The 26,283-nt window shown below is 60.6% G+C and overlaps 1 protein-coding gene across 1 annotated transcript; it reads left to right on the top strand.

Annotated features, from left to right (window-relative positions):
• Positions 1–51: 51 nt before the first annotated feature.
• On the top strand, positions 52–26,283 carry LOC104310245 (gastric triacylglycerol lipase). Its single transcript, XM_009911658.2, has 10 exons — positions 52–142; positions 5,897–6,012; positions 6,170–6,284; positions 10,330–10,528; positions 11,576–11,685; positions 14,507–14,643; positions 16,195–16,332; positions 16,448–16,519; positions 25,143–25,211; positions 26,050–26,283. The coding sequence occupies exons 1-10, from the start codon at positions 52–54 to the stop codon at positions 26,281–26,283; spliced, it is 1,281 nt and encodes a 426-aa protein (XP_009909960.2).

The raw sequence follows: 26,283 nt of genomic DNA, 5'->3' as shown, positions 1-26,283 counted from the left end.
GGGAAAGCATCTAAAGAAGCTGCATTGCAGAAGATTTCCATGGAAAAGGCTATGGGCTACCTGGGTGAGAACTCCCAGATGGGTGAACATGTTCCTGCTGTGGGGCTCAACACCTACCTGAAGTATGTGGTGGTGGTGGCAGGCAGCCCTGGGTTGAGGGCAGGGCACCATGATGCTCTGATTAGGAGCTGTGGTGTGGCAGCCTGCCTGGAAAGGCCCTGGGGGAAGGGTGGGAGATGGCAAGTTCAACCCCAGCCAACAATGTGCTCTCCCTGCAAAAACACTGAGGGCTCCAGGACCTGCCTGCTCCCAGCTGGCAGCCCCACTGCTTGGAGCAAGGGAGGCCACCTGGGGGGGCTAGGCCCAGTTTGGATCTGGCTGGAAGTGGAGGGACCACAAGTCAGAAAGGGACCAGGCAGAGAGGGCCCTGGGGGTAGTGGTCGATAGTAGGCTGAACATGAGCCAGCAGTGTGCCCAGGGGGCTAAGAAGGCCAAGGGCATCCTGGCCTGTATTAGGAAGAGTGTGGCCAGCAGGAGCAGGGAAGTCCTTGTGCCCTGTGCTCAGCACTGCTTAGGCCACACCTTGAGTCCTGTGTCCAGCTCTGGGCTCCTCAGTTTAAGAAGGACATTGAGACACTTGAAGGTGTCCAGAGAAGGGCAATGAGGCTGGGGAGGGGTCTGGGGCACAAGGCTGGGGAGGGGTATGGAGCACAGCCCTGTCAATCCAACATTTAACTGCTCTCATGGGGAAGAATTTTCTTCTGGATTCTAAGCAGAGTACCTTGCACCCAGTTGGACAGGTCTCAAGTCCACCCCCGGTTGGCAGCCAGAAGACATCTTGCCCTTTTGAACCTGCACTGTGGTTGCCAAAGCAAAACAGGCCAGGAAGGCAGGGCAGGAGGCAGCCAACAGGCCTGGTGATGGAGGAGGACAACTGCCCCTGGCCTCAGCAAGGATGGAGGGCAGGGTGCTTAGGAGGAGAACAGCTGCCCCTGGCCTCAGCAAGGATGGAGGGCAGGGTGCTTAGGAGGAGGACAACTGCCCCTGGCCTCAGCATGGATGGAGGGCAGGGTGCTTAGGAGGAGGACAACTGCCCCTGGCCTCAGCAAGGATGGAGGGCAGGGTGCTTAGGAGGAGGAGAACTGCCCCTGGCCTCAGCATGGATGGAGGGCAGGGTGCTTAGGAGGAGAACAGCTGCCCCTGGCCTCAGCATGGATGGAGGGCAGGGTGCTTAGGAGGAGGACAACTGCCCCTGGCCTCAGCGTGGATGGAGGGCAGGGTGCTTAGGAGGAGAACAGCTGCCCCTGGCCTCAGCATGGATGGAGGGCAGGGTGCTTAGGAGGAGGACAACTGCCCCTGGCCTCAGCGTGGATGGAGGGCAGGGTGCTTAGGAGGAGAACTGCTTCAAGGAGGAACTCTTGAAGGCACAGGAGCAGCCTGTGCCAATGTGCCGGAAGATGAGCCCCAGGGCAGACGGCCTGGATGGGCAATGAGCTTCTAAAAGAACTAAGGGGAAAAAAAGAGGGTGTATCATCTTTGGAAGAAAGGGGAGGCAACCCATGGAATGTTTAAGGATATTGCTAGGTCTTGTAGGAAGAAAATTAGGGCGGCAAAAGCATATTTGGAGCTTAGCCTGGCCTCTGCTGTGAAGGACAACAAAAAGTCCTTCTATAAATACATGAATAGCAAGAGGAAGGGCAGGGACAGCCTCCACTCCTTGGTGGCCATGGAGGGGAATGTTGTATCAAAGGATGAGGAGAAGGCAGAGGTACTTAACACCTTCTTTGCCTCAATTTTTACTAGCAGGACAGAATGTCTTCCAGACAGCTGGCCTGCAGAGCTGGCAGAAGGAGCCAGGGAGCTGCATAGTTTCCCTATGTTCCATGAGCAGGTGATTGGAGCTCTCCTCAGCCGCTTGGATCTCCACAAGTCCATGGGACCAGATGGGGTCCAACCTAGGGTGCTGAGAGAGCTGGCAGATGAGCTGGCCAAGCCACTCTCCATCATTTTTCAGCAGTCCTGGCTCACTGGAGAGGTCCCAGAGGACTGGAAGCTGACCAGCATGGTGCCCATCCACAAGAAGGGCCGGTTGGATGAGCCAGGGAATTACAGGCCTGTCAGCCTGACCTCAGTGCCAGGCAAGATTATGGCACAGGTCATCTGGAGTGCAATCACACAGCACTTAGAGGATGGCCAAGGGATCAGGCCCAGCCAGCATGGATTTAGGAAGGGCAGGTCCTGCCTGACCAACCTGATCTCCTTCTATGATCAGGTGACTGCCTGGTGCATGTGGGGCAGGCTGTGGATGTAGCCTGCCTGGACCTCAGCAAGGCCTTTGACACCATCCCCCACAGCAAACTCCTGGCTTCAGCAAGGATGGAGGGCAGGGTGCTTAGGAGGAGCACAACTGCCCCTAGCCTCAGCAAGGATGGAGGGCAGGGTGCTTAGGAGGAGGACAGCTGCCCCTGGCCTCAGCAAGGATGGAGGGCAGGGTGCTTAGGAGGAGGACAGCTGCCCCTGGCCTCAGCAAGGATGGAGGGCAGGGTGCTTAGGAGGAGGACAGCTGCCCCTGGCCTCAGCAAGGATGGAGGGCAGGGTGCTTAGGAGGAGGACAGCTGCCCCTGGCCTCAGCAAGGATGGAGGGCAGGGTGCTCAGGAGGAGGACAGCTGCCCCTGGCCTCAGCAAGGATGGAGGGCAGGGTGCTTAGGAGGAGGACAACTGCCCCTGGCCTCAGCAAGGATGGAGGGCAGGGTGCTTAGGAGGAGGACAGCTGCCCCTGGCCTCAGCAAGGATGGAGGGCAGGGTGCTTAGGAGGAGGACAACTGCCCCTGGCCTCAGCAAGGATGGAGGGCAGGGTGCTTAGGAGGAGGACAACTGCCCCTGGCCTCAGCAAGGATGGAGGGCAGGGTGCTTAGGAGGAGGACAGCTGCCCCTGGCCTCAGCAAGGATGGAGGGCAGGGTGCTTAGGAGGAGGACAGCTGCCCCTGGCCTCAGCAAGGGTGGAGGGCAGGGTGCTTAGGAACCCTTCCTACCTTTCTCTACGGCTGCGAAGGACAAGGGGGTTGTGGTGCATCGACCCCCACCAACAGCTGAGGACTTACACACTCACTCAGCTGGTGGAGGGGGATGGGAAGAGCAGAGGTGAGAAAACTGGGCCAGGGGGAAGCTCAGTGAAGCGTGAGAAGCAGCCCAAGGGAGGCAAAAGCCATGTGTCAGCCCCGGCTTTGCCACGCCGCGGCTGCCGTAGCCAATCCATTGCCAGGCTCCCATTTAGCTTTCTTTTTCTTCCTCCCTCCTAACGACTTAATTGCTTCCCTCGTGGCAAATAAATAGATAAATTGGGCTATCAAATTGGCCACTGAAACGAGTTTCAGAGCCATCAATTAAATCACCTCGTCGGGTGGAAAACACCTTGAAAGGGCCACGGCTGCTGGAGTGCCTAAGTGGTGTTTAAGCAGCCCTGCACAAACAGATTCTGGGCTTTCTAAACTGCCAGGGTTGCCCAACGATTTCTATGGTGAATATCTATCTCCCTGTGTGTTTACACTCGGCCTTCTCCTCTCTCCTTGCTCACCCCACCCTCCCAGAGGGTTCAAATAGGGTTGCCCCGAGCGAGGTGGAGAGCGCTGCGCCGCCCGCCAGCCCGAGCTGCTGGCCAGCGCTCTGCCTGCCCTGCCTCCAGCTCCTCTTCCCACATCCATCCCAGGGGCTGGCAGCTCCCTGCCTCCTTCCACAGCAGCCATGCCACCCCTGGCCTGGGCTGCGAGCCTCTGCTTTAGCTGTGAAGGTGAGTGTGGGGGAAAGCACGGCCAGAGCTGGGGCTCCTTCTGGTGTGGCTGGAGCCCGTGGCTCTGGCTGAAGGAGAGCGACTCCAAGCCGCCTGCCTGGCTGTGTCTGAACAAGAGAGGATAAAAGGCTGATTTGCTGGGTCACATCTAGAGCTTGGGCCAGCCCAGTTGGCTCTGCCTGGTGCTCCATCACCTTGTGGTCAGCAACATCTCAAGCTGTTGTTGGAGCTCAGCCCTTTCAGTGTGTGTCTGTGCACCTCTCCCCCAGAACTTTGTGTCCAGCCTCCTGCTGTTGCCTCCTGCCCTCAGCACCTCCTGTGCACTCTCCAGTGTGCAAAGTGCTTTTGGAGCTGTGCTCAACCCAGCACTGCTAGGTGATGGCCAGAGCTGCTGTGTCCAGCTCTGGGCCTCTCAATATAAGAAGGATATAGACACACTTGAGCGTGTCCAGAGAAGGGCAATGAGGCTGGGGAGGGGTCTGGAGCACAAGGCTGGGGAGAGGTCTGGGGCACAGCGCTGTGAGGAGAAGCTGAGGGAGCTGGGGTTGCTTAGCCTGCAGAAGAGGAGGCTCAGGGGAGACCTTCTTGCTCTCTCCAATTCCCTACAGGGAGACTGTAGCCAGGAGGGGGTTGGTCTCTTCTCCCAGGCACCCAGCACCAGAACAAGAGGACACAGTCTCAAGCTGTGCCAGGGTAGGTTTAGGCTGGAGGTTAGGAGAAAGTTCTTCCCAGACAGAGTAATTGCCCATTGGGATGTGCTGCCCAGGGAGGTGGTGGAGTCACCATCCCTGGAGGTGTTCAAAAAAGGCTTGGATGTGGCACTTGGAGCTATGGTTTAGTTGATTAGATGGTGTTGGGTGACAGGTTGGACTTGATGATCTCTGAGGTCTTTTCCAACCTTATTGATTCTGTGATTCTGTGATCTGCTGGAGGAAGTTGTTCCCCAGGAGGGTGGTGAGAGCCTGGCCCAGGTTGCCCAAGGAGGTGGTGGAAGCCTCCTGCCTGGAGGTGTTTGCAGCCAGGCTGGAGGTGGCTGTGAGCAACCTGCTGCAGTGTGAGGTGTCCCTGCCATGGCAGGGGGTTGGCACTGGCTGAGTCTTGAGGTCGCTTCCAGCCCTGCCAGCTCTGTGATTTTATGATTGAGATGCATTGCTCCCTAGCAAGGGGAGATCCTTTGCACCTGCAAGGCTCCTTCTCTGAATGAAATGCAACCAATTCTTGTCTTCATCACTATGACCAAGGAGAAGGGCAAGTGGGTAGAGCTTTGCTTTTGGTGATGTTCTTTTTTTTGTAGGGAGGAGGGAACACAGTGTTGGCTCTTTACTTGCTTGGCTGTCCTCCCCTCTGCCTCCTGAGTAGTCTTGGACAGCTGTGCTAAGGGCTGGTGCAGATGGCAGGGCAAATGTTACAAAGCTCTCCCTCTCAGTCTGGGAAGAGCCAGGGCAGAAGTGGCTTGCATTGTGCCTTAACTCTTCATGAAGGCCTGCAGGGACAGGAGCAGGGGCAATGGCTTCAAAGCAGAGCAGAGCAGATTGAGATTGGATGTGAGGAACAAGTTGTGCCCCAGGAGGCTGCTGGAACACTGCAGCAGGCTGCCCAGGGAGGTGGTTGAGGCTCCATGCCTGGAGCTATTCCAGGGGAGGCTGGCCAGGGCTCTGGGCAGCCTGATCCAGTGGAGGATGTCCCTGCTGAGTGCATCCCTGGAGCTGCAGCACTAACAACAGTGAGGCAGTGGCTGGGACTGCTGCAGAGAGGCATGAGGGGATGGAAGGGCACAGCTGCATTGCCAGGCTGCAGGAAGGCTCAGCAGATGTGCTGGGGTTGTTTAGGAGAAGAGGAGGCTCAGGGGAGACCTCATTGCTCTCTACAGCTACCTGCAGGGAGGTTGTAGCCAGCTGGGGGTTGGTTTCTTCTCCCAGGCAAGCAGTGGCAGAAGGAGAGGACACAGTTCTGATCCAGTGGAGGATGCCCCTGCTAAGTGCAGGGGGTTGGACTGGATGAGCTTTGGAGCTCCCTCCAGAGTAATCTGTGATTGTGTGACAAGTGCAGGTCTGGTTGGGGTCTCCCCTGCTTCCAGTGGCACTGAGGCTGTGGCTGTGTTGTTGCAGGCAAAGGGAGGCTGTGGCTGGCCCTAGCTCTGGTGTCCGTGGTCCCTGGGACGGTGTCTGGGCAGTGCCTCTTCAGGCTCCCACGCGCTAAGAACCCCGAAGCACGGATGAACATCGTGAGTAGGAGGGCCTGGGAGCAGAGGCAGTTAAGTGCCAGGGCAGGAGCCAGAGTGAAATGCTGAGAGCTCACCACTGCCCTTCAGGGATTACCTTGGAGCCTGGAGAACATTATCCTTTGCTTTTCCTTTTTGTTCCCCCCTTCCTTTTTGGCAGAGTGAAATGGTCTCCTACTGGGGGTACCCCAGCGAGGAGTACACTGTGCTGACAGAAGATGGCTACATCCTCCAGCTGAACAGAATCCCCTATGGGAGAGGCAATGCAAGCCAAGGTGAGTGTGATATCTGTGTCAAACAGAAAACATCCCACACAGTCATGCCTCTGGCTGGAAGAGGCCTTCAGGATCGTTGAATCCAACCTCTGACCCAGCAGCTTCTGACCGGGATTCCAGGGCTTGTGCAAGAGACTCTTAGACTCACAGAACTGGCAGGGACCCCAAGGCTCTTCCAGTGCCAACCCCCTGCCATGGGCAGGGACACCTCACACTGCAGCAGCTTGCTCACAGCCACCTCCAGCCTGGCTGCAAACACCTCCAGGCAGGAGGCTTCCACCACCTCCCTGGGCAACCTGGGCCAGGCTCTCACCACCCTCCTGGCCAACAACTTCTTCCTCACAGCCAATCTCAAGCTCCCCACTTCTACTTTGGCTCCATCCCCCCCAGTCCTATCCCTCCCTCACCCCCTCCCAAGTCCCTCCCCAGCTTGCTTGCAGCCCCCTGCAGCTCCTGGCAGGCCACCAGAAGCTCTCCTGGGAGTCTTCTCCTCTCCAGCCTGCACAAGCCCAACTCTCTCAGGCTGTCTGCAGAGCAGAGCAGCTCCAGCCCTCTGCTCCTCCTCCTGGCCCTTCTCTGGACCCCTTCCAGCCCCTCCAGAGCCTTCCTGTGCTGGGGGCTCCAGACCTGGCCCCAGAGCTCCAGCTGTGGTCTCAGCAGAGTGGAGCAGAGGGGCAGAATCCCCTCCCTGGCCCTGCTGGCCACACTTCTCTTGCTGCAGCCCAGGCTCTGCTTGGCTCTCTGGGCTGCAAGTGCTCCCTGCTGGCTCCTGCTGAGCTTCTCCTCCCCCAGCACCCCCAAGTCCATGGCTTGGTGTCTGTAGCCTCTGTTTTGGCCAACAAGAGTTTGGTTGGGAAGGTTGATCCTTTGGAGTGATGTTTTCTCTCCCTGTGTAGAGAGCCTGAGTGTGGATGATGCCCCAGGCACAAAGCAGGCTGCACTCCAGGCAGTGAGAAGCAGCTGATTCTTCCTCCCCACTGGTGCCACACACTCACCTTGGGCTTTCTCTGGGAGCTTGCTTGTGGAGCCACCTCTTAGATCAGCAACCCTGTTTAATACTACCTGGGGAGCTTCCCTCTTGTCCTTTGAATTGTGGCAGCTAGGAGTGTTAGAGCCATGCAAAGCTTTCAATCTGTCACGTCTCCAGGCACCTCCAAGGGTGCTCTTAGAGCTTCCTGGGGAGCTCAGGTTCTGCCAATTGCTCCCAGCAAAGCCTCTGGGAGCTAAAAGCCTGCAGAGATGCAGAGCTGAAGCAGTGCTCTGCCTGGGTCTCAAAACAGCCCAAGGCTGCTGGGAGCAGCTCTGACACAGCACTACGACACCAAGCTGGGGGCAGGAGTTGAGCTGCTGGAGGGTAGAGAGGCTCTGCAGAGGGACCTGGACAGGCTGGGCAGATGGGCAGAGGCCAAGGGCAGGAGATTGAACACATACAAGTGCCAGGTGCTGCACATTGGCCACAGCAACCCCAGGCAGTGCTACAGGCTGGGGTCAGAGTGGCTGAGAGCAGCCAGGCAGAGAGGGACCTGGGGGTGCTGGTTGATGGTCGGCTGAACAGGAGCCAGCAGTGTGCCCAGGCAGCCAAGAGGGCCAAGGGCATCCTGGCCTGCATCAGGAACAGTGTGGCCAGCAGGAGCAGGGAGGTCATTCTGCCCTGTACACTGCACTGGTTAGGCTGCACCTTGAGTCCTGTGTCCAGTTCTGGGCTCCTCAGGTTAGGAAAGAGGTTGAGCTGCTGGAAGGTGTCCAGAGAAGGGCAACAGAGCTGGGGAGGGGTCTGGGGCACAGCCCTGTGAGGAGAGGCTGAGGGAGCTGGGGTTGCTTAGCCTGCAGAAGAGGAGGCTCAGGGGAGACCTTCTTGCTCTCTGCAACTCCCTGAAGGGAGGTTGTAGCCAGGTGGGGGTTGGTCTCTTCTCCCAGGCAGCCAGCACCAGAACAAGAGGACACAGTCTCAGGCTGCACCAGGGGAGGTTCAGGCTGGAGGTCAGGAGGAAGTTCTGCACAGAGAGAGTGATTGCCCATGGGAATGTGCTGCCCAGGGAGGTGGTGGAGTCGCCATCCCTGGAGGTGTTCAGGAGGAGACTTGATGGAGTGCTTGGTGCCATGGGTTAGTTGTTTGGGTGGGTTGGATTGGTTGATGGGTTGGACACCATGATCTTGAAGGTCTTTTCCAACCTGGTTTATTCTAGTCTAATCTAGTCTAGTCTAGCCTAGTCTATGAGGGGCCTGCCACAGGGTGAGGGAGCCAAGGGTTCCATTCTCATCCTCATCTCTGGCTGTTCAAACCTTTCCCCCCCAGCCCCAAGAGCGTGGCTGACGTCGAGGTAGGGCCAGATGATAAAACTTCTTCTGTCTCCTGGTGACATTTGTCACTCCAGCAAAGAACCCAGCAGCACAGCTTGGGAGGGGAGAAAACCCTTCCAGCATTGGTCAGGGGGTGGGGAAAAATCATAGAACCCTTTTGTTTGGAGCAGACTTTAAGCTCATCAAGTCCAACCATCCTTTGACTGCCAAAGATGGGACACTGAGCACCACCTCTCTCTGCCTCTTGGGAGCACCTCCAGGGATGGTGGAAGCTGTTCTACTCTTTGAGAACCCTTCCAGGGAAGGACCTTCTGATGGCCAAACTAAACCTCCCCTGGCACAACCTGAGGCCATTTCCTCTTATTTCATCACTTGTTCCTTGGGAGAAGAGCCAACCCCCCACCTGGCTTCACCTGTGGCATTCCCCTCTCCTGGCTCCTCCTCAGCCATCCTGCAGCAGAGAGTAGAAAGGGAGGGGGTTGAGCTTCTCTGAGTGCCAGGGGGCTTAACTCTGTCATGAAATCATGGAATGCTCTGGGCTGGAAGGAAGCTCCAGAGCTCAGCCAGGCCAACCCCCTGCACTCAGCAGGGACATCCTCCACTGGCTCAGGTTGCCCAGAGCCCTGGCCAGCCTCCCCTGGAACAGCTCCAGGCATGGAGCCTCAACCACCTCCCTGGGCAGCCTGCTGCAGTGTTCCAGCAGCCTCCTGGGGCACAACTTGTTCCTCACATCCAATCTCAATCTGCTCTGCTCTGCTTTGAAGCCATTGCCCCTGCTCCTGTCCCTGCAGGCCTTTGGCAACAGTCTCTCTGCAGCCTTCTTGGAGTCTCTTCAGGTACCAGCAGGCTGCTCTGAGGTCTCCCTGGAGCCTTCTCTTCTGCAGGCTGAACACCCCCAGCTCCCTCAGCCTCTCCTCACAGCAGAGCTGCTCCAACCCCCTGAGCATTTTTCTGGCCCTCCTTTGGACCCTCTCCACCAGGTCCATGTCCTTCCTGTGCTGAGTGCTCCAGCCTTGGATGCATGACCAGCAGACATGGTAGCTGCAAGTGAGTCATCTACAATGATGATGTCCCTGTTCCTTCCCAGCTCCTCTGCAGATGATCTACCACTAAGAAAATGGACACCTAGAATTGAGGGATAGTGTAGAAAAGCCTCCAAGTCTCCCCATGCCCTTCATTGTTCTTAATGATCTTTTCCAACCAAAATGCTTCTGTGATTCTATCTACCGGAAAGACAATGAGGGGCTGGAGCAGGGCCAGAGAAGGGCAGGAGAGCTGGGGAAGGGTCTGGAGCAGAGGGCTGGGGAGGAGCAGCTGAGGGAGCTGGGGGTGTGGAGCAGAGGAGGCTGAGGGAGACCTCCTTGCTCTCTGCAGCTGCTGAGAGGAGGCTGCAGCCAGCTGGGGGTTGGGCTCTGCTCCCTAGGGAAAAGAGATAGGATGAGAGGCAATGGCCTGGAGCTGTGCCAGGGGAGGGTTAGGTTGGACCTCAGAAGAAACTTCTTCCCTGAAAGGGTTCTCCAGCCCTGGCCCAGGCTGCCCAGGACCCTCTCCTTCCAAGAACAAGTGATAGGAAGAGAAGCAATGGCCTCAGGTTGTCCACATCCTTCCCGTGCCGAGGGCTGCAGGGCTGGCCGTGGAGGGCAGCAGCCCTGCCTGGCACCCACACCCAGCTGGCAGCCTGCACCAGCCAGGGGAGCACACAGAGTCCCTGGCCTCTGCAGTGACCACACTGGCTGTCTTGCAGGTGCCAGGCCTGTTGTGCTCCTGCAGCATGGCCTCTTAGGAGAAGGCAGCATCTGGGTGACCAACCTGCCCAACAGCAGCCTGGGCTTCATCCTGGCCGACGCCGGCTACGACGTCTGGCTGGGCAACAGCCGGGGCAACACCTGGTCCAAGAGGCATCTGGTGCTCTCTCCCAAATGGGAGGAATTCTGGGCTTTCAGGTAAAGAGGAGGCTCAAGGCTCTCAGAAAACACTGAAGCCTTTCACCTTCCACAGGGTGATGCTGCCCTAGCTCAGGGAGGGATGAAGGAGGCTGAGGGGAGGGCGAAGTCCCAAGCGCTGCCTCGGGGCCGGGGGGGAGCGGGAGGTTTGTGGGGGTGTCCTGTCCTGCCTTCCCCTCTGCTTTTGTGGCTTCTTGGGGGAGTGGTTGTTCAGATGTAGGTCACAGAGTCACAGAACACTTCTGGTTGGAAGAGGCCCTCCCCCCAGCCCCAACCCTCCAGCCAGCCCTGCAGGCTCAGCACCAAACCCTGTCCCTAAGCACCAGCTCCACACACTGCTGGAACACCCCCAGGGATGGGGACTCCAGCACTGCCCTGGGCACAACACTCCAATGGCTGAGAGCCCTTCCAGGGCAGGAATCTTTGCTGAGCTCCAGCCTGAGCCTCCCCTGGGGCAGCTTGGAGCCATTGCCTCTGCTCCTGCTGCTGGACACCAAGGATGCCCCCTCCTGACTCCAACCTCCCTGCAGGGAGCTGCAGAGGGCAAGGAGGTCTCCCTCAGCCTCCTCTTCTCCAGCCTGAACACCCCCAGCTCCCTCAGCCTCTCCTCACAGCCCAGGGGCTCCAGGACCTCCTGCAGCTCTGATGCCCTTCCCTGGACAGGCTCCAGCCCTCAATGTCCTTCCTGCAGGGAGGGCCCAGAGCTGAAGCCAGCACTCAAGGTGTGGCACAGGGGGAAGGTCACCTCCTGGCCCTGCTGCCCACCCTAGTCCTGATCCAAGCCAGGATGCCATTGGCCTTCTTGGCTACCTGGGCACTGCTGGCTCCTGGTCAGTGGCTGCAAACCAGCACCTCCAGGTCCCTCTCCAGGCTGCAGCTTTCCAACCACATCTCCCCAGGTCTGCAGCTCCCCATGGGGTTGTGGTGACCCAGGTGGAGGCCCTGGCACTCGGCCTTGTTGAACTCTACCCAAGGAGCCTTGGCCCATGGGTCTGACCTGCCCAGATGCTGCATCTCCTGTTAAGATGACTGCTCTCCCTCCTGCAGCTTTGATGAAATGGCTAGGTATGACCTCCCAGCAACCATCAACTTCATTGAGCAGAAAACAGGGCAGCAGCAGTTGTATTACATTGGTCACTCTCAAGGCACCACCATAGGTAAGTCTGGCCTCTTGACTGCCCTGGCTGACAGCCTGCACACAAAGGGTTGGCTTGGAAGAGACCTCCAAGCTCATCCAGTCCAACCATCCACCCAACCCCACCACCTTTCTGGATCACCTCCAGGCACGGGGACTCCACCACCTCCCTGGGCAGCCTCTGCCAACCCCTCACCACTCTGCTAGCCAAGAAGTTTTTCCTCCCCTGGATGCTTGGAGGCCTGGATCAGCTTGGTTTGAAGGTGGGGGGTGGTGGTGTGGAGAGCACTGATCTCTAAGGAGGAGGTGAACTCCAGGTCCTCAGCCAGGTCTGGAGTGCCTTGAAGGGCTTGGCTGAGTTTTGCACAGTGGCTGCTTGTGGAACCCCCAGCAAATGCAAGGTTCTGCTCTGCACTGCTGCCTGCTTGTGAACTGCAGCTGTGCACACAGGAGCCTGCAGGAGGGCTCTGGGATGCTTAACCAGGTCAGAGAGTTGTTGGGCTTGGGACAGCCCTCCAGGACCATTGAGTCCAACACCAACCCAAGCCCACCATGGCCACCAAACCCTGGCCCTAAGTGCCATGGCCACAGCTTGCTGCAACACCTCCAGGCATGGGGACTCCACCACCCCCCTGAGCAGCCTCTGCCAGTCCCTGGCAGCAAAGAAATTGTTCCTCAGCTCCAACCTAAGCCTCCCCTGGCACAATTTCAGGCCAGTTCCTCTCCTTCTCTCACCTGAGACTGGGGGGCAGAGCCCAGCCCCCACCTGGCTGCAGCCTCCTCTCAGGAGCTGTGCAGGGTGCAGGGCAATAGATGTCCACCACTCCCTGCCCTGTTGCTCAGCACATAGCTGCAGATCAGCTGTGATCATGACAGGGATTTCTCTTGAGCACAGCTTATCACCTTCAGCACAGACCTGGTGCACATTCACCAGGCTCTCTGGCTTCAGTTCTGCTCAACCTAGACATCAATCATACAGTCACAGAACACTTTGGCTTGGAATGGAGCTCTCAAGCTCCTCCACTCCAACCCCCTGCAGACAGCAGGGACAGCCCCAGGCAGAGCAGGCTGCTCCCAGTCCCAACCAACCTGAGCTGCACTGCTGCCAGCCATGGGGCAGCTCCCAGCTCTCTGGGCAGCCTGGGCCAGGCTCTCCCCACCCTCAGCACCAACCATTTCTCCTTCTCTCCACTCTCAAGCTCTCTCTTGCAGCCCAAACCATCCCCCCTTGGCCTGGCCCAAGAGGCCCTGCTCAGAAGTCTGTCCCCAGCTTTCTGCTGGGCCCTTGGAGCCCTGCAAGGCCACCAGGAGGTCTGCCTGGAGCCTTCTCCCCTGCAGGCTGCCCAAGGCCAACTCTCCCAGCCTGGCCTCCCAGCAGAGGGCTTCCAGCCCTGCCAGCACTGCTGTGGCCTCCTCTGGCCCTGCTCCAGCAGCTCCCTGGCTGGGCTGTGCTGAGGGCTCCAGAGCTGCCCCAGCACTGCTTGGGGGTCTGAGCAGAGCCCAGCAGAGGGGCAGAATCCCCTCCTGCCCCTGCTGCTTTTGATAACCCAGACTCAAACCATCTCAGTTGCTCTTTCTCCACAGAGTTTCCTTTTTGACTGTTGAGACAGGCAGAGCTGCTGTGCCACCTACCCATGCCAGGGGCACAGCTGTGCCTGCTGCCAGCCCATCACTGAGGTGCTGCAGGTCAAATCTTACCCCAGAACATCCCAAGGAAGCAGCAAAAGCTTTGGGGCATGGAATCAGTGGCAGAGCTGTGAGAGGAGGAGAAATAAAGCAGGCAAAACATGAAGAAGGTGGAAAGAAACCTTCCTGCTCAAAGGCTGAGCTGAGGACTAGGGGATGACAGCTTCTGCCCCAGCCTTGCTGCTGGAAAATAAGCAGCACCCCCAGGTCCCTCTCCTCCTCTTTCCATGCAGCTTCCTCTGCCTCAGCTTCCAGCACTGCCCCTTGTGCTGGCACTGGGCAGCACCCAGCAGAGCCTGGCTCCAGCCTCTGGGCACTGCCCCTGCACAGCTTGAGCCCCAGCAAGGAGCTCACCTCTCAGGCTCCTCCTCTGCAAGCTCCAGAGCCCTCAGCTCCCTCAGGCTCTGCTCCTGAGGAAGAGCTTCCCCTGCCTGCAGCAGCTCTGTGCCTCTGCCATGGACTCTCTCAAGCACTTCCCTGAGCTCCTTCCTCACCTGAGGGGCCCAGAGCTGGACACAAGATTCCAGCTGTGGCCTCAGCAGGGCAGAGCAGAGGGGCAGCAGAACCTCTCTCACCTCCTCCCCACAGCCCTTCTCATGCAGCCCAGGAGGCCCTTGGCCTTCTTGGCCACCACAGCTCATTGCTGGCTCCTGCTCAGCCTCCCATCCCCCAGCACCCCCACCTCCTTATCCCCTTCCCTGCTCTCCAGCAGCTCAGTGCCCAACCTCTCCTGCTGCCTGGGCTTCTTCTTCCCCAGCTGCCAGACCCTGCCCTTGCCCTTGGTGGCTTTCATTGCCTTGCTCCCTGCCCAGCTCTCAGCCTGCCCAGCTCTGGCTGGCAGCACAGCCTGAGGGCTGTCACCACTGCTCCTAGCTGGGTGCCATGACCATCAGAAACATCTTCTGTGGCTCTTGGGGGTGACTGGTGGGGAGGAGCAGAGTGGGGAAGCTTTTGGTCATAGAGTCAGTGGCAGAGCTGTGAGAGGAGCAGAAATCAAGCAGGCAAAACCTGGCCTGCCAGCAGAGGGCTTCCAGCCCTGCCAGCACTGCTGGGGAGCTCTACATTACCTTTGGGACTTGCAAGAAGTCTGCACCAAAGCTGAGCTGCATGCAGCAGCAGCCTGCAAGGGTAAGCCCTCTTGTTTTCCTTCTTCCCAGCCTTCATAGCCTTTTCCACCATGCCTCACCTGGCTCAGAAGATCAAGATGTACTTAGCTCTGGCACCAGTGTTCACCATTGCCTTTGCTCCAAGCCCACTTAGGAAGTTTGCCTTCTTCTCTGACTATGGGCTGAAGGTAGGTGGCTACAGACTCTGCTCTGCATGCAGCTACAGAGAGAGTGAGAAACTTCCTAGGGCTGGGGGCAGTGGCTTCAAAGCAGAGCAGAGCAGATTGAGATTGGATGTGAGGAACAAGTTGTGCCCCAGGAGGCTGCTGGAACACTGCAGCAGGCTGCCCAGGGAGGTGGTTGAGGCTCCATGCCTGGAGCTATTCCAGGGGAGGCTGGCCAGGGCTCTGGGCAACCTGATCCAGTGGAGGATGTCCCTGCTGGGTGCAGGGGGCTGGCCTGGCTGAGCTCTGGAGTTCCCTTCCAAGCCAGCCCATTGTGATTCAGTGAAGGATTCATGCTCAAGGTGTTCATGGACCCAGCAGCAGTACTGGGGATGAAACTACCCAATGATGACCTTCCAGTACCTGAAAGGGCTACAAGAAGGCTGCAGAGAGACTGTTCCCAAAGGTCCTGCAGGGATAGGAGCAGGGGCAATGGCTTCAAACCAGAGCAGAGCAGATTGAGATTGGATGTGAGGAACAAGTTCTGCACCTTGAGGGTTGTGGAACACTGCAACAGGTTGCCCAGGGAGGTGGTTGGGAGATATTCAAGGTGATCTGTAGCCCAGTTGAGGATGTCCCTGCTTACTGAAGGGGAGGTTGGGTAGATTGGCTTGGGCAGCAGCTCTCTGAGCTGGTTAGGAACTGGCTGGAGGCTGAGCCCAGAGAGTGGTGGTGAATGGTGCCACAGCCAGCTGGCAGCCAGGCACCAGTGCTGTGCCCCAGGGATCAGTGCTGGGCCCCAGCCTGCTCAATCTCTTTATTGATGATCTGCAGGAGGGGATGGAGGCCATCAGCAGGAAGTTTGCAGCTGACACCCAGCTGGGGGCAGGAGTTGATCTGTCAGAGGGTAGGAGAGCTCTGCAGAGGGATCTTGCCAGGCTGGGCAGATGGGCAGAGGCCAACAGGATGGCACTGAACAAGTCCCAGTGCCAGGGGCTGCACTTTGGCCACAGCAACCCTAGGCAGTGCTACAGGCTGGGGGCAGAGTGGCTGAGAGCAGCCAGGCAGAGAGGGACCTGGGGGTGGTGGTGGACAGCAGCTGAACAGGAGCCAGCAGTGTGCCCAGGGGGCCAAGAAGGCCAAGGGCATCCTGGCCTGCATCAGGCAGAGTGTGGCCAGCAGGAGCAGGGAAGTCCTTGTGCCCTGTGCTCAGCACTGCTTAGGCCACACCTTGAGTCCTGTGTCCAGTTCTGGGCTCCTCAGAAGGACATTGAGAGACTTGAAGGTGTCCAGAGAAGGGCAACAAGGCTGGGGAGGGGTCTGGGGCACAGCCCTGTGAGGAGAGGCTGAGGGAGCTGGGGTTGCTTAGCCTGCAGAAGAGGAGGCTCAGGGGAGACCTTCTTGCTCTCTGCAACTCCCTGCAGGGAGGCTGTAGCCAGGTGGGGGTTGGTTCCTCCTGTAGGCCACCACCTAGCTCCTCATAGCTCACCATGGGGGTGAAGTAGAAGCTGTGGAGGTGTTGATGCTTGAGCAGCAGTGTCTTTGTGCTTGCTGAGCACCCCTGCACCGTTGCAGGAGATGTTTGGCACCAAGGAGGTCCTGCCACACACTGCCCTGGGGGAGCTGATCCTGGCCAGATTCTGCCCCTGCTCAAAGACCTGCAAGAATTTCTTGACTAAGCTGTTTGGGTTTAACTGGAAGAACACAAACATGGTAGGTGGGGGTCAATCTGATGTTCTTCAGAGGGGGGGGGCCAAGCCTTAGGCTGTCCCCTGTGAGAGTCCCTGTGCCATGCTCTCCCTTTTTTCTGCCCCCCTTCCCCTCTCAGAGCCGAGTGGATGTGTATGCAGCACACGCCCCAGCAGGGACCTCGGTCCAGAACATCATCCACTGGATACAGGTAGAAATCCCCAGCTCCAGGAAGGGAGCCTTGGGTGGTTTGATGCCCCTGGGCAGTCATTCTTTGGTCTTTGGTTGGTTGGAAGAGAGCTCTGAGATCATCAAGCCCCACAGTTAACCCAGCACTGCCAGGCCAAACAGGCTCAAAGCCTTTCTGCCCAGGTTAAATGCTCTCTGCTTGCCCTCAGAGCCCTTGCCCAGAGTATGGGCAAGGGAGGTCCCATCCTGGATGGTTCCCCCATCCTACACCACTGCTTTTAGGCTTCTCATTTCCCACATTTAGCCCAGGGAAGGGCCTATACCCAGGATGTGAGGCTCTCTCCTGAGTCACCCCTCCTGAAGTACAGCAGTACCAGGCTGGCCAAGTTCCTGCCCAGGGTGAGCAGTGTGGACACAGCTTCCATCCCAGTTCCTGACACTGAGAGGTTGGAGCAGGCCCAGAGAAGGGCAACAAAGCTGGGGAAGGGTCTGGGGAGCAGGGCTGGGCAGGAGCAGCCTGGGAAGGCTCTGGAGAGCAGGGCTGGGGAGGAGCAGCTGAGGAAGGGTCTGGAGAGCAGGGCTGGGGAGGAGCAGCTGAGGGAAGGGTCTGGAGAGCAGGGCTGGGGAGGAGCAGCTGAGGAAGGGTCTGGAGAGCAGGGCAGGGCAGGAGCAGCCTGGGAAGGGTCTGGAGAGCAGGGCTGGGGAGGAGCAGCTGAGGAAGGGTCTGGAGAGCAGGGCTGGGCAGGAGCAGCTGAGGAAGGGTCTGGAGAGCAGGGCTGGGGAGGAGCAGCTGAGGAAGGGTCTGGAGAGCAGGGCTGGGGAGGAGCAGCTGAGGAAGGGTCTGGAGAGCAGGGCTGGGGAGGAGCAGCTGAGGAAGGGTCTGGAGAGCAGGGCTGGGGAGGAGCAGCTGAGGAAGGGTCTGGAGAGCAGGGCTGGGCAGGAGCAGCTGAGGAAGGGTCTGGAGAGCAGGGCTGGGGAGGAGCAGCTGAGGAAGGGTCTGGAGAGCAGGGCTGGGGAGGAGCAGCTGAGGAAGGGTCTGGAGAGCAGGGCTGGGCAGGAGCAGCTGAGGGAAGGGTCTGGAGAGCAGGGCTGGGGAGGAGCAGCCTGGGAAGGGTCTGGAGAGCAGGGCTGGGGAGGAGCAGCTGAGGAAGGGTCTGGAGAGCAGGGCTGGGCAGGAGCAGCTGAGGGAAGGGTCTGGAGAGCAGGGCAGGGCAGGAGCAGCTGAGGAAGGGTCTGGAGAGCAGGGCTGGGGAGGAGCAGCTGAGGAAGGGTCTGGAGAGCAGGGCTGGGCAGGAGCAGCTGAGGGAAGGGTCTGGAGAGCAGGGCTGGGGAGGAGCAGCTGAGGGAAGGGTCTGGAGAGCAGGGCTGGGCAGGAGCAGCTGAGGAAGGGTCTGGAGAGCAGGGCTGGGGAGGAGCAGCCTGGGAAGGGTCTGGAGAGCAGGGCTGGGGAGGAGCAGCTGAGGGAAGGGTCTGGAGAGCAGGGCTGGGGAGGAGCAGCTGAGGAAGGGTCTGGAGAGCAGGGCTGGGGAGGAGCAGCTGAGGAAGGGTCTGGAGAGCAGGGCTGGGGAGGAGCAGCTGAGGAAGGGTCTGGAGAGCAGGGCTGGGGAGGAGCAGCTGAGGAAGGGTCTGGAGAGCAGGGCTGGGCAGGAACAGCCTGGGAAGGGTCTGGAGAGCAGGGCTGGGGAGGAGCAGCTGAGGAAGGGTCTGGAGAGCAGGGCTGGGCAGGAGCAGCTGAGGGAAGGGTCTGGAGAGCAGGGCTGGGGAGGAGCAGCCTGGGAAGGGTCTGGAGAGCAGGGCTGGGGAGGAGCAGCCTGGGAAGGGTCTGGAGAGCAGGGCTGGGGAGGAGCAGCTGAGGAAGGGTCTGGAGAGCAGGGCTGGAGAGGAGCAGCTGAGAAAGGGTCTGGAGAGCAGGGCTGGGCAGGAGCAGCTGAGGGAAGGGTCTGGAGAGCAGGGCTGGGGAGGAGCAGCTGAGGGAAGGGTCTGGAGAGCAGGGCTGGGGAGGAGCAGCTGAGGAAGGGTCTGGAGAGCAGGGCTGGGGAGGAGCAGCCTGGGAAGGGTCTGGAGAGCAGGGCTGGGGAGGAGCAGCTGAGGAAGGGTCTGGAGAGCAGGGCTGGGGAGGAGCAGCTGAGGAAGGGTCTGGAGAGCAGGGCTGGGCAGGAGCAGCCTGGGAAGGGTCTGGAGAGCAGGGCTGGGGAGGAGCAGCTGAGGAAGGGTCTGGAGAGCAGGGCTGGGCAGGAGCAGCTGAGGAAGGGTCTGGAGAGCAGGGCTGGGGAGGAGCAGCTGAGGGAAGGGTCTGGAGAGCAGGGCTGGGCAGGAGCAGCTGAGGAAGGGTCTGGAGAGCAGGGCTGGGGAGGAGCAGCCTGGGAAGGGTCTGGAGAGCAGGGCTGGGGAGGAGCAGCTGAGGGAAGGGTCTGGAGAGCAGGGCTGGGGAGGAGCAGCTGAGGGAAGGGTCTGGAGAGCAGGGCTGGGGAGGAGCAGCTGAGGAAGGGTCTGGAGAGCAGGGCTGGGGAGGAGCAGCTGAGGAAGGGTCTGGAGAGCAGGGCTGGGGAGGAGCAGCTGAGGAAGGGTCTGGAGAGCAGGGCTGGGCAGGAACAGCCTGGGAAGGGTCTGGAGAGCAGGGCTGGGGAGGAGCAGCTGAGGAAGGGTCTGGAGAGCAGGGCTGGGCAGGAGCAGCTGAGGGAAGGGTCTGGAGAGCAGGGCTGGGGAGGAGCAGCCTGGGAAGGGTCTGGAGAGCAGGGCTGGGGAGGAGCAGCCTGGGAAGGGTCTGGAGAGCAGGGCTGGGGAGGAGCAGCTGAGGAAGGGTCTGGAGAGCAGGGCTGGAGAGGAGCAGCTGAGAAAGGGTCTGGAGAGCAGGGCTGGGGAGGAGCAGCTGAGAAAGGGTCTGGAGAGCAGGGCTGGGCAGGAGCAGCTGAGGGAAGGGTCTGGAGAGCAGGGCTGGGGAGGAGCAGCTGAGGGAAGGGTCTGGAGAGCAGGGCTGGGGAGGAGCAGCTGAGGAAGGGTCTGGAGAGCAGGGCTGGGGAGGAGCAGCTGAGGAAGGGTCTGGAGAGCAGGGCTGGGCAGGAGCAGCTGAGGAAGGGTCTGGAGAGCAGGGCTGGGGAGGAGCAGCTGAGGAAGGGTCTGGAGAGCAGGGCTGGGGTGAAGCAGCTGAGGAAGGGTCTGGAGAGCAGGGCTGGGCAGGAGCAGCTGAGGAAGGGTCTGGAGAGCAGGGCTGGGGAGGAGCAGCTGAGGAAGGGTCTGGAGAGCAGGGCTGGGGAGGAGCAGCTGAGGAAGGGTCTGGAGAGCAGGGCTGGGGAGGAGCAGCTGAGGAAGGGTCTGGAGAGCAGGGCTGGGGTGAAGCAGCTGAGGAAGGGTCTGGAGAGCAGGGCTGGGCAGGAGCAGCTGAGGAAGGGTCTGGAGAGCAGGGCTGGGGAGGAGCAGCTGAGGAAGGGTCTGGAGAGCAGGGCTGGGGAGGAGCAGCCTGGGAAGGGTCTGGAGAGCAGGGCTGGGCAGGAGCAGCTGAGGAAGGGTCTGGAGAGCAGGGCTGGGGAGGAGCAGCTGAGGAAGGGTCTGGAGAGCAGGGCAGGGCAGGAGCAGCTGAGGAAGGGTCTGGAGAGCAGGGCTGGGGAGGAGCAGCTGAGGAAGGGTCTGGAGAGCAGGGCTGGGCAGGAGCAGCTGAGGAAGGGTCTGGAGAGCAGGGCTGGGGAGGAGCAGCTGAGGAAGGGTCTGGAGAGCAGGGCTGGGGTGAAGCAGCTGAGGAAGGGTCTGGAGAGCAGGGCTGGGCAGGAGCAGCTGAGGAAGGGTCTGGAGAGCAGGGCTGGGCAGGAGCAGCTGAGGAAGGGTCTGGAGAGCAGGGCTGGGCAGGAGCAGCCTGGGAAGGGTCTGGAGAGCAGGGCTGGGGAGGAGCAGCTGAGGAAGGGTCTGGAGAGCAGGGCTGGGGAGGAGCAGCTGAGGAAGGGTCTGGAGAGCAGGGCTGGGCAGGAGCAGCTGAGGAAGGGTCTGGAGAGCAGGGCTGGGGAGGAGCAGCTGAGGAAGGGTCTGGAGAGCAGGGCTGGGCAGGAGCAGCTGAGGGAAGGGTCTGGAGAGCAGGGCTGGGGAGGAGCAGCTGAGGAAGGGTCTGGAGAGCAGGGCTGGGCAGGAGCAGCTGAGGAAGGGTCTGGAGAGCAGGGCTGGGGAGGAGCAGCTGAGGAAGGGTCTGGAGAGCAGGGCTGGGCAGGAGCAGCTGAGGGAAGGGTCTGGAGAGCAGGGCTGGGGAGGAGCAGCTGAGGAAGGGTCTGGAGAGCAGGGCTGGGCAGGAGCAGCTGAGGAAGGGTCTGGAGAGCAGGGCTGGGGAGGAGCAGCTGAGGAAGGGTCTGGAGAGCAGGGCTGGGGAGGAGCAGCTGAGGAAGGGTCTGGAGAGCAGGGCTGGGGAGGAGCAGCTGAGGAAGGGTCTGGAGAGCAGGGCTGGGGAGGAGCAGCTGAGGAAGGGTCTGGAGAGCAGGGCTGGGGAGGAGCAGCTGAGGAAGGGTCTGGAGAGCAGGGCTGGGCAGGAGCAGCTGAGGAAGGGTCTGGAGAGCAGGGCTGGGGAGGAGCAGCTGAGGAAGGGTCTGGAAAGCAGGGCTGCAGAGGAGCAGCTGAGGAAGGGTCTGGAGAGCAGGGCTGGGCAGGAGCAGCTGAGGAAGGGTCTGGAGAGCAGGGCTGGGCAGGAGCAGCTGAGGAAGGGTCTGGAGAGCAGGGCTGGGGAGGAGCAGCTGAGGAAGGGTCTGGAAAGCAGGGCTGGGCAGGAACAGCTGAGGGAAGGGTCTGGAGAGCAGGGCTGGGGAGGAGCAGCTGAGGGAAGGGTCTGGAGAGCAGGGCTGGGGAGGAGCAGCTGAGGAAGGGTCTGGAGAGCAGGGCTGGGGAGGAGCAGCCTGGGAAGGGTCTGGAGAGCAGGGCTGGGGAGGAGCAGCCTGGGAAGGGTCTGGAGAGCAGGGCTGGGGAGGAGCAGCCTGGGAAGGGTCTGGAGAGCAGGGCTGGGCAGGAGCAGCTGAGGAAGGGTCTGGAGAGCAGGGCTGGGGAGGAGCAGCTGAGGAAGGGTCTGGAGAGCAGGGCTGGGCAGGAGCAGCCTGGGAAGGGTCTGGAGAGCAGGGCTGGGGAGGAGCAGCCTGGGAAGGGTCTGGAGAGCAGGGCTGGGGAGGAGCAGCTGAGGGAAGGGTCTGGAGAGCAGGGCTGGGCAGGAGCAGCTGAGGGAAGGGTCTGGAGAGCAGGGCTGGGGAGGAGCAGCTGAGGAAGGGTCTGGAGAGCAGGGCTGGGCAGGAGCAGCTGAGGGAAGGGTCTGGAGAGCAGGGCTGGGGAGGAGCAGCTGAGGGAAGGGTCTGGAGAGCAGGGCTGGGGAGGAGCAGCTGAGGGAAGGGTCTGGAGAGCAGGGCTGGGGAGGAGCAGCTGAGGGAAGGGAGGTTGTTCAGCCAGGAGAAGAGGAGGCTGAAGGGAACTCACAGCATCACCAGAGGGTGAGGGGCTGGAAGGGAGCTCCAGAGATCATCCAGTCCAAATCCCCTGCCAGGGCAGGGGCACCCAGGGCAGCTCACACAGCAACACATCCAAAGGGGGGTTGGAATCTCTCCAGAGAAGGAGACTCCACAACCCCCCCGGGGCAGCCTGCTCCAGGCCTCTGGCACCCTCCCAGTGGCTGCTGCCACACATCAGCCCTGCCCTTGGTGGGATGGGTTCCACCCCTCCATAAAATGCTCAGCAGCTTCTTGAGCTCCATCCCCCAGCAGAGTGGCCCCAAAGGAGTGGATGTGCACAGAGAAAGGTTGGCAGCTGAGGTGCCTGCATCCACAGCAGGCAGCTTTGAAGAGTTCAGCTTCAGCCTAGCTCCAGCCTTGCCCTGCAGCCTGAGTGCCATCTGCTGCCAGCTGCAGAGGCTTTCTCCTTCTTACCCCTGGCAGCATGGAGAGCAGGGACTCCTAGAGGCCCTGTGTCACTGCAGCTGTGCTGTGCTGCCCTCAGCCACTCTTGCCTGGGCTGGTGGCACCCAGCTGCTGGCACATTGCTTTGGCCATCAGGGATTCAGATCCACGCAGCACCAGCACGAGGGCTGCTGGATTTGCACTCCGAGAGGGAGACTGAAACTAGGAGCTGAGGAAGGCACTTCTCACACTGAAGGTGACTCAGCTTGCCCAGAGAGCTGGGAGAAGCACCACCCCATCCCATCCCATCCCATCCCACCCCACCCCATCTCATCCCACACCACCCCACCCCATCCCACCCCACCCCATCCCACCTCCATCCCATCCCACCCCACCCCATCCCACCCCACCCCATCCCATCCCATCCCACCCCACCCCATCCCATCCCATCCCACCCCACCCCATCTCATCCCACCCCACCCCATTCCATCCCACCCCACCCTATCACATCACATCCCAACCCTATCACAACCCACCCCACCCCATCCCACCCCATCCCACCCTACCTCATCCCACCCCATCCCACCCCACCCATCCCATCACATCCCAACGCCATCCCACCCATCCCATCACATCCCAACGCCATCCCACCCCATCCCACCCATCCCAACGCCATCCCACCCCATCCCACCCATCCCATCACATCCCAACACCATCCCACCCCATCCCACCCATCCCATCACATCCCACCCCACCCCACCCCACCCAACCCCATCCCACTCATCCCACCCCATCCCACCCCATCCCACCCCATTCCACCCCACCCCACCTGATCCCACCCCATCCCACCCATCCCATCACATCCCAACCCCACCCAACCCCATCCCATCCCACCCCACCCCATCCCACCCATCCCATCCCACCCCACCCCATTCCACCCCACCCCATTCCACCCATCCCATCACATCCCAACCCCACCCAACCCCACCCAACCCCACCCCACCCCATTCCATTCCACCCCACCCAACCCCACCCCATCCCAGGAGCCATTCCAGGTCAGAGTTCTGAGCAACTTACTGCAGGATTGCTGGTCTGGATGATCTCTGCAGGAGGCCACAGCTGGAGCCCTGGTTCCAGTTCTGGGCTCCCCACTTCCAGAGGCAGGGAAGTGCTGGAGAGAGTCCAGGGCAGGCTGCAAAGCTGCTGAGGGGCCTGGAGCAGCTCTGGGAGCAGCAAAGGCTGAGAGCCCTGGGGCTGAGAGCCTGCAGGAGAGCAGCCCCAGAGGGCAGCTGAGCAATGCTCAGCAAGAGCTAAAGGAGCTGTGGGGGGCAAGAGGCTGGGGCCAGGCTCTGCTGAGTGGTGCCCAGGGCCAGGCCAAGGGGCACAGAGTGGCAGGCAGGAGGTTGGATGTGAGCAGGAGGAGAAAGTTGTTTGGTGTGAGGCTGCTGGAGGCCTGGAGCAGGCTGCCCAGAGAGGTTGTGGAGTCTCCTGGGGTGGAGAGATCCCAAATCTGGTGAGTGGAGACTTTCCAAGCTGGGGAGGGGTCTGGGGCACAGCCCTGTGAGGAGAGGCTGAGGGAGCTGGGGTTGCTCAGCCTGGAGAAGAGGAGGCTCAGGGGAGACCTTCTTGCTCTCTCCAACTCCCTGCAGGGAGGTTGTAGCCAGGTGGGGGTTGGTCTCTTCTCCCAGGCCCCCAGCACCAGAACAAGAGGACACAGTCTCAAGCTGTGCCAGGGGAGGTTTAGGCTGGAGGTGAGGAGAAAGTTCTTCCCAGACAGAGAGATTGGCCCTTGGGATGTGCTGCCCAGGGAGGTGGTGGAGTCCCCACCCCTGGAGGTGTTTAGGAGGAGCCTGGATGAGGCCCTTGGAGCCATGGTTGAGTTGATCAGATGGTGATAGGTTGGGCTGGATGATCTCTGAGGTCTTTTCCAACCTGGTTTATTCTCCTCTCCCTCTCTTCTCCCTCTCCTCTCCCTCTCCTCTCCCTCTCCTCTCCCTCTCCTCTCTCTCTCCTCTCCCTCTCCTCTCCCTCTCCTCTCTCTCTCCTCTCCCTCTCCTCTCCCTCTCCTCTCCCTCTCCTCTCCCTCTCCTCTCCCTCTCCTCTCCCTCTCCTCTCCCTCTCCTCTCCCTCTCCTCTCCCTCTCCTCTCCCTCTCCTCTTCTCTTCCTATCCTACCCTATCCTATCCTCTCCTATCCTATCCTATCCTATCCTATCCTATCCTATCCTATCCTATCCTATCCTATTCCAACCCAGCTGGCTGTGCTACTGCTGCCCTGCTCTGGGAAGGGGGGGTTGGGCTGGCTGCCCCTGCTCTGGGAAGGGGGGGCTGGGCTGGCTGCCCCTGCTCTGGGAAGGGGGGGTTGGGCTGGCTGCCCCTGCTCTGGGAAGGGGGGGGCTGGGCTGGCTGCCCCTGCTCTGGGAAGGGGGGGCTGGGCTGGCTGATCTCCAGAGCTCCTTTCTGACCCCCCCCCCCCACCCAGCAGCCTGTGGTTCTGCCACCTCAGGTCAATGCTTCACCCTCCAGGGTACCTTTGGCATCCCAGTGCCATTTCCTAGAGCATTTCTCCTTCCTCCCAGCCTGCTCTCTGACCCCCAACCACCCAAACCTCATCCTCTACCTACAGCATTCCCAGCCCTTAGCTGTAGTGGACCTGTGGCAGAGCCGTGAGGGGGGAGCTGGGGAAAAATCGAATCTTCACAGCTCAGGGACAAAAAAAGCTGAGTCCCCTCTTTGAAACCCCCTTCCCACCCCCTCCCCAGAGCTCAGCCTTCAGGTGGATGCTTTCCTTTCTCTGCAGGGAGCCCAGAGTGGGGCGCTGAGAGCTTACGATGGGGGCAGCAGGTACAACAGCCTGCGGTACAGCCAGGTGAGCAGCTCCAGGGGGGCACAGGCCAGCAGGCTGGGCAAGGCCCCCGGGCACCAGCCAGCCCAAGGGCTTCTCTGGCACCCAGTGCTGGCAAACTCTCCAACCAGGATGGAAAAGAAGGTGCAGAGAGCGTCTGGCACTCGTGCTGAGCGCTGAGCAGTTGGCTCTGATGGCTGGGGGAGCACGGGCAAGGCTGGGGCTGGGGCAAGGGGCTGCACCCAGAGCTGCTCCTGAGGCAGGAGGGATGCCAGGGGCTGCCTCCAGAGCTGCTCCTGAGGCAGGAGGGATGCCAGGGGCTGCCTCCAGAGCTGCTCCTGAGGCAGGAGGGATGCCAGGGGCTGCCTCCAGAGCTGCTCCTGAGGCAGGAGGGATGCCAGGGGCTGCCTCCAGAGCTGCTCCTGAGGCAGGAGGGATGCCAGGGGCTGCATCCAGAGCTGCTCCTGAGGCAGGAGGGATGCCAGGGGCTGCATCCAGAGCAGCTCCTGAGGCAGGAGGGATGCCAGGGGCTGCCTCCAGAGCTGCTCCTGAGGCAGGAGGGATGCCAGGGGCTGCACCCAGAGCTGCTCCTGAGGCAGGAGGGATGCCAGGGGCTGCCTCCAGAGCTGCTCCTGAGGCAGGAGGGATGCCAGGGGCTGCACCCAGAGCTGCTCCTGAGGCAGGAGGGATGCCAGGGGCTGCCTCCAGAGCTGCTCCTGAGGCAGGAGGGATGCCAGGGGCTGCACCCAGAGCTGCTCCTGAGGCAGGAGGGATGCCAGGGGCTGCCTCCAGAGCTGCTCCTGAGGCACCTGTATTTCATCCCAGCCCTTTGTCAGCCCTCCTTGCTCTCCATCCCCTGCAGGTGGGGCCCCCACACTACAACGTGACAGCCATGAGAGTGCCAACAGCCGTCTGGAACGGGGGGCTGGACTGCCTGGCTGACCCCCAGGACGTTGCCCTCCTGCTCCCCCAGCTCAGCAGCTTGGTCCACCACAAGGTGATTCCCCAGTGGAACCACCTGGATTTCGTCCTGGGGCTGGATGCCCCTGGGCTCTTGTACCAAGAAATGGTGGAGGTGATGAAGCAGCAGCCCTGA

Source organism: Dryobates pubescens, chromosome 30 (genome assembly GCF_014839835.1).
Source record: "Dryobates pubescens isolate bDryPub1 chromosome 30, bDryPub1.pri, whole genome shotgun sequence".
Classification (NCBI taxonomy): domain Eukaryota; kingdom Metazoa; phylum Chordata; class Aves; order Piciformes; family Picidae; genus Dryobates; species Dryobates pubescens.
This window is presented reverse-complemented; position numbering and strand designations above follow the sequence as displayed.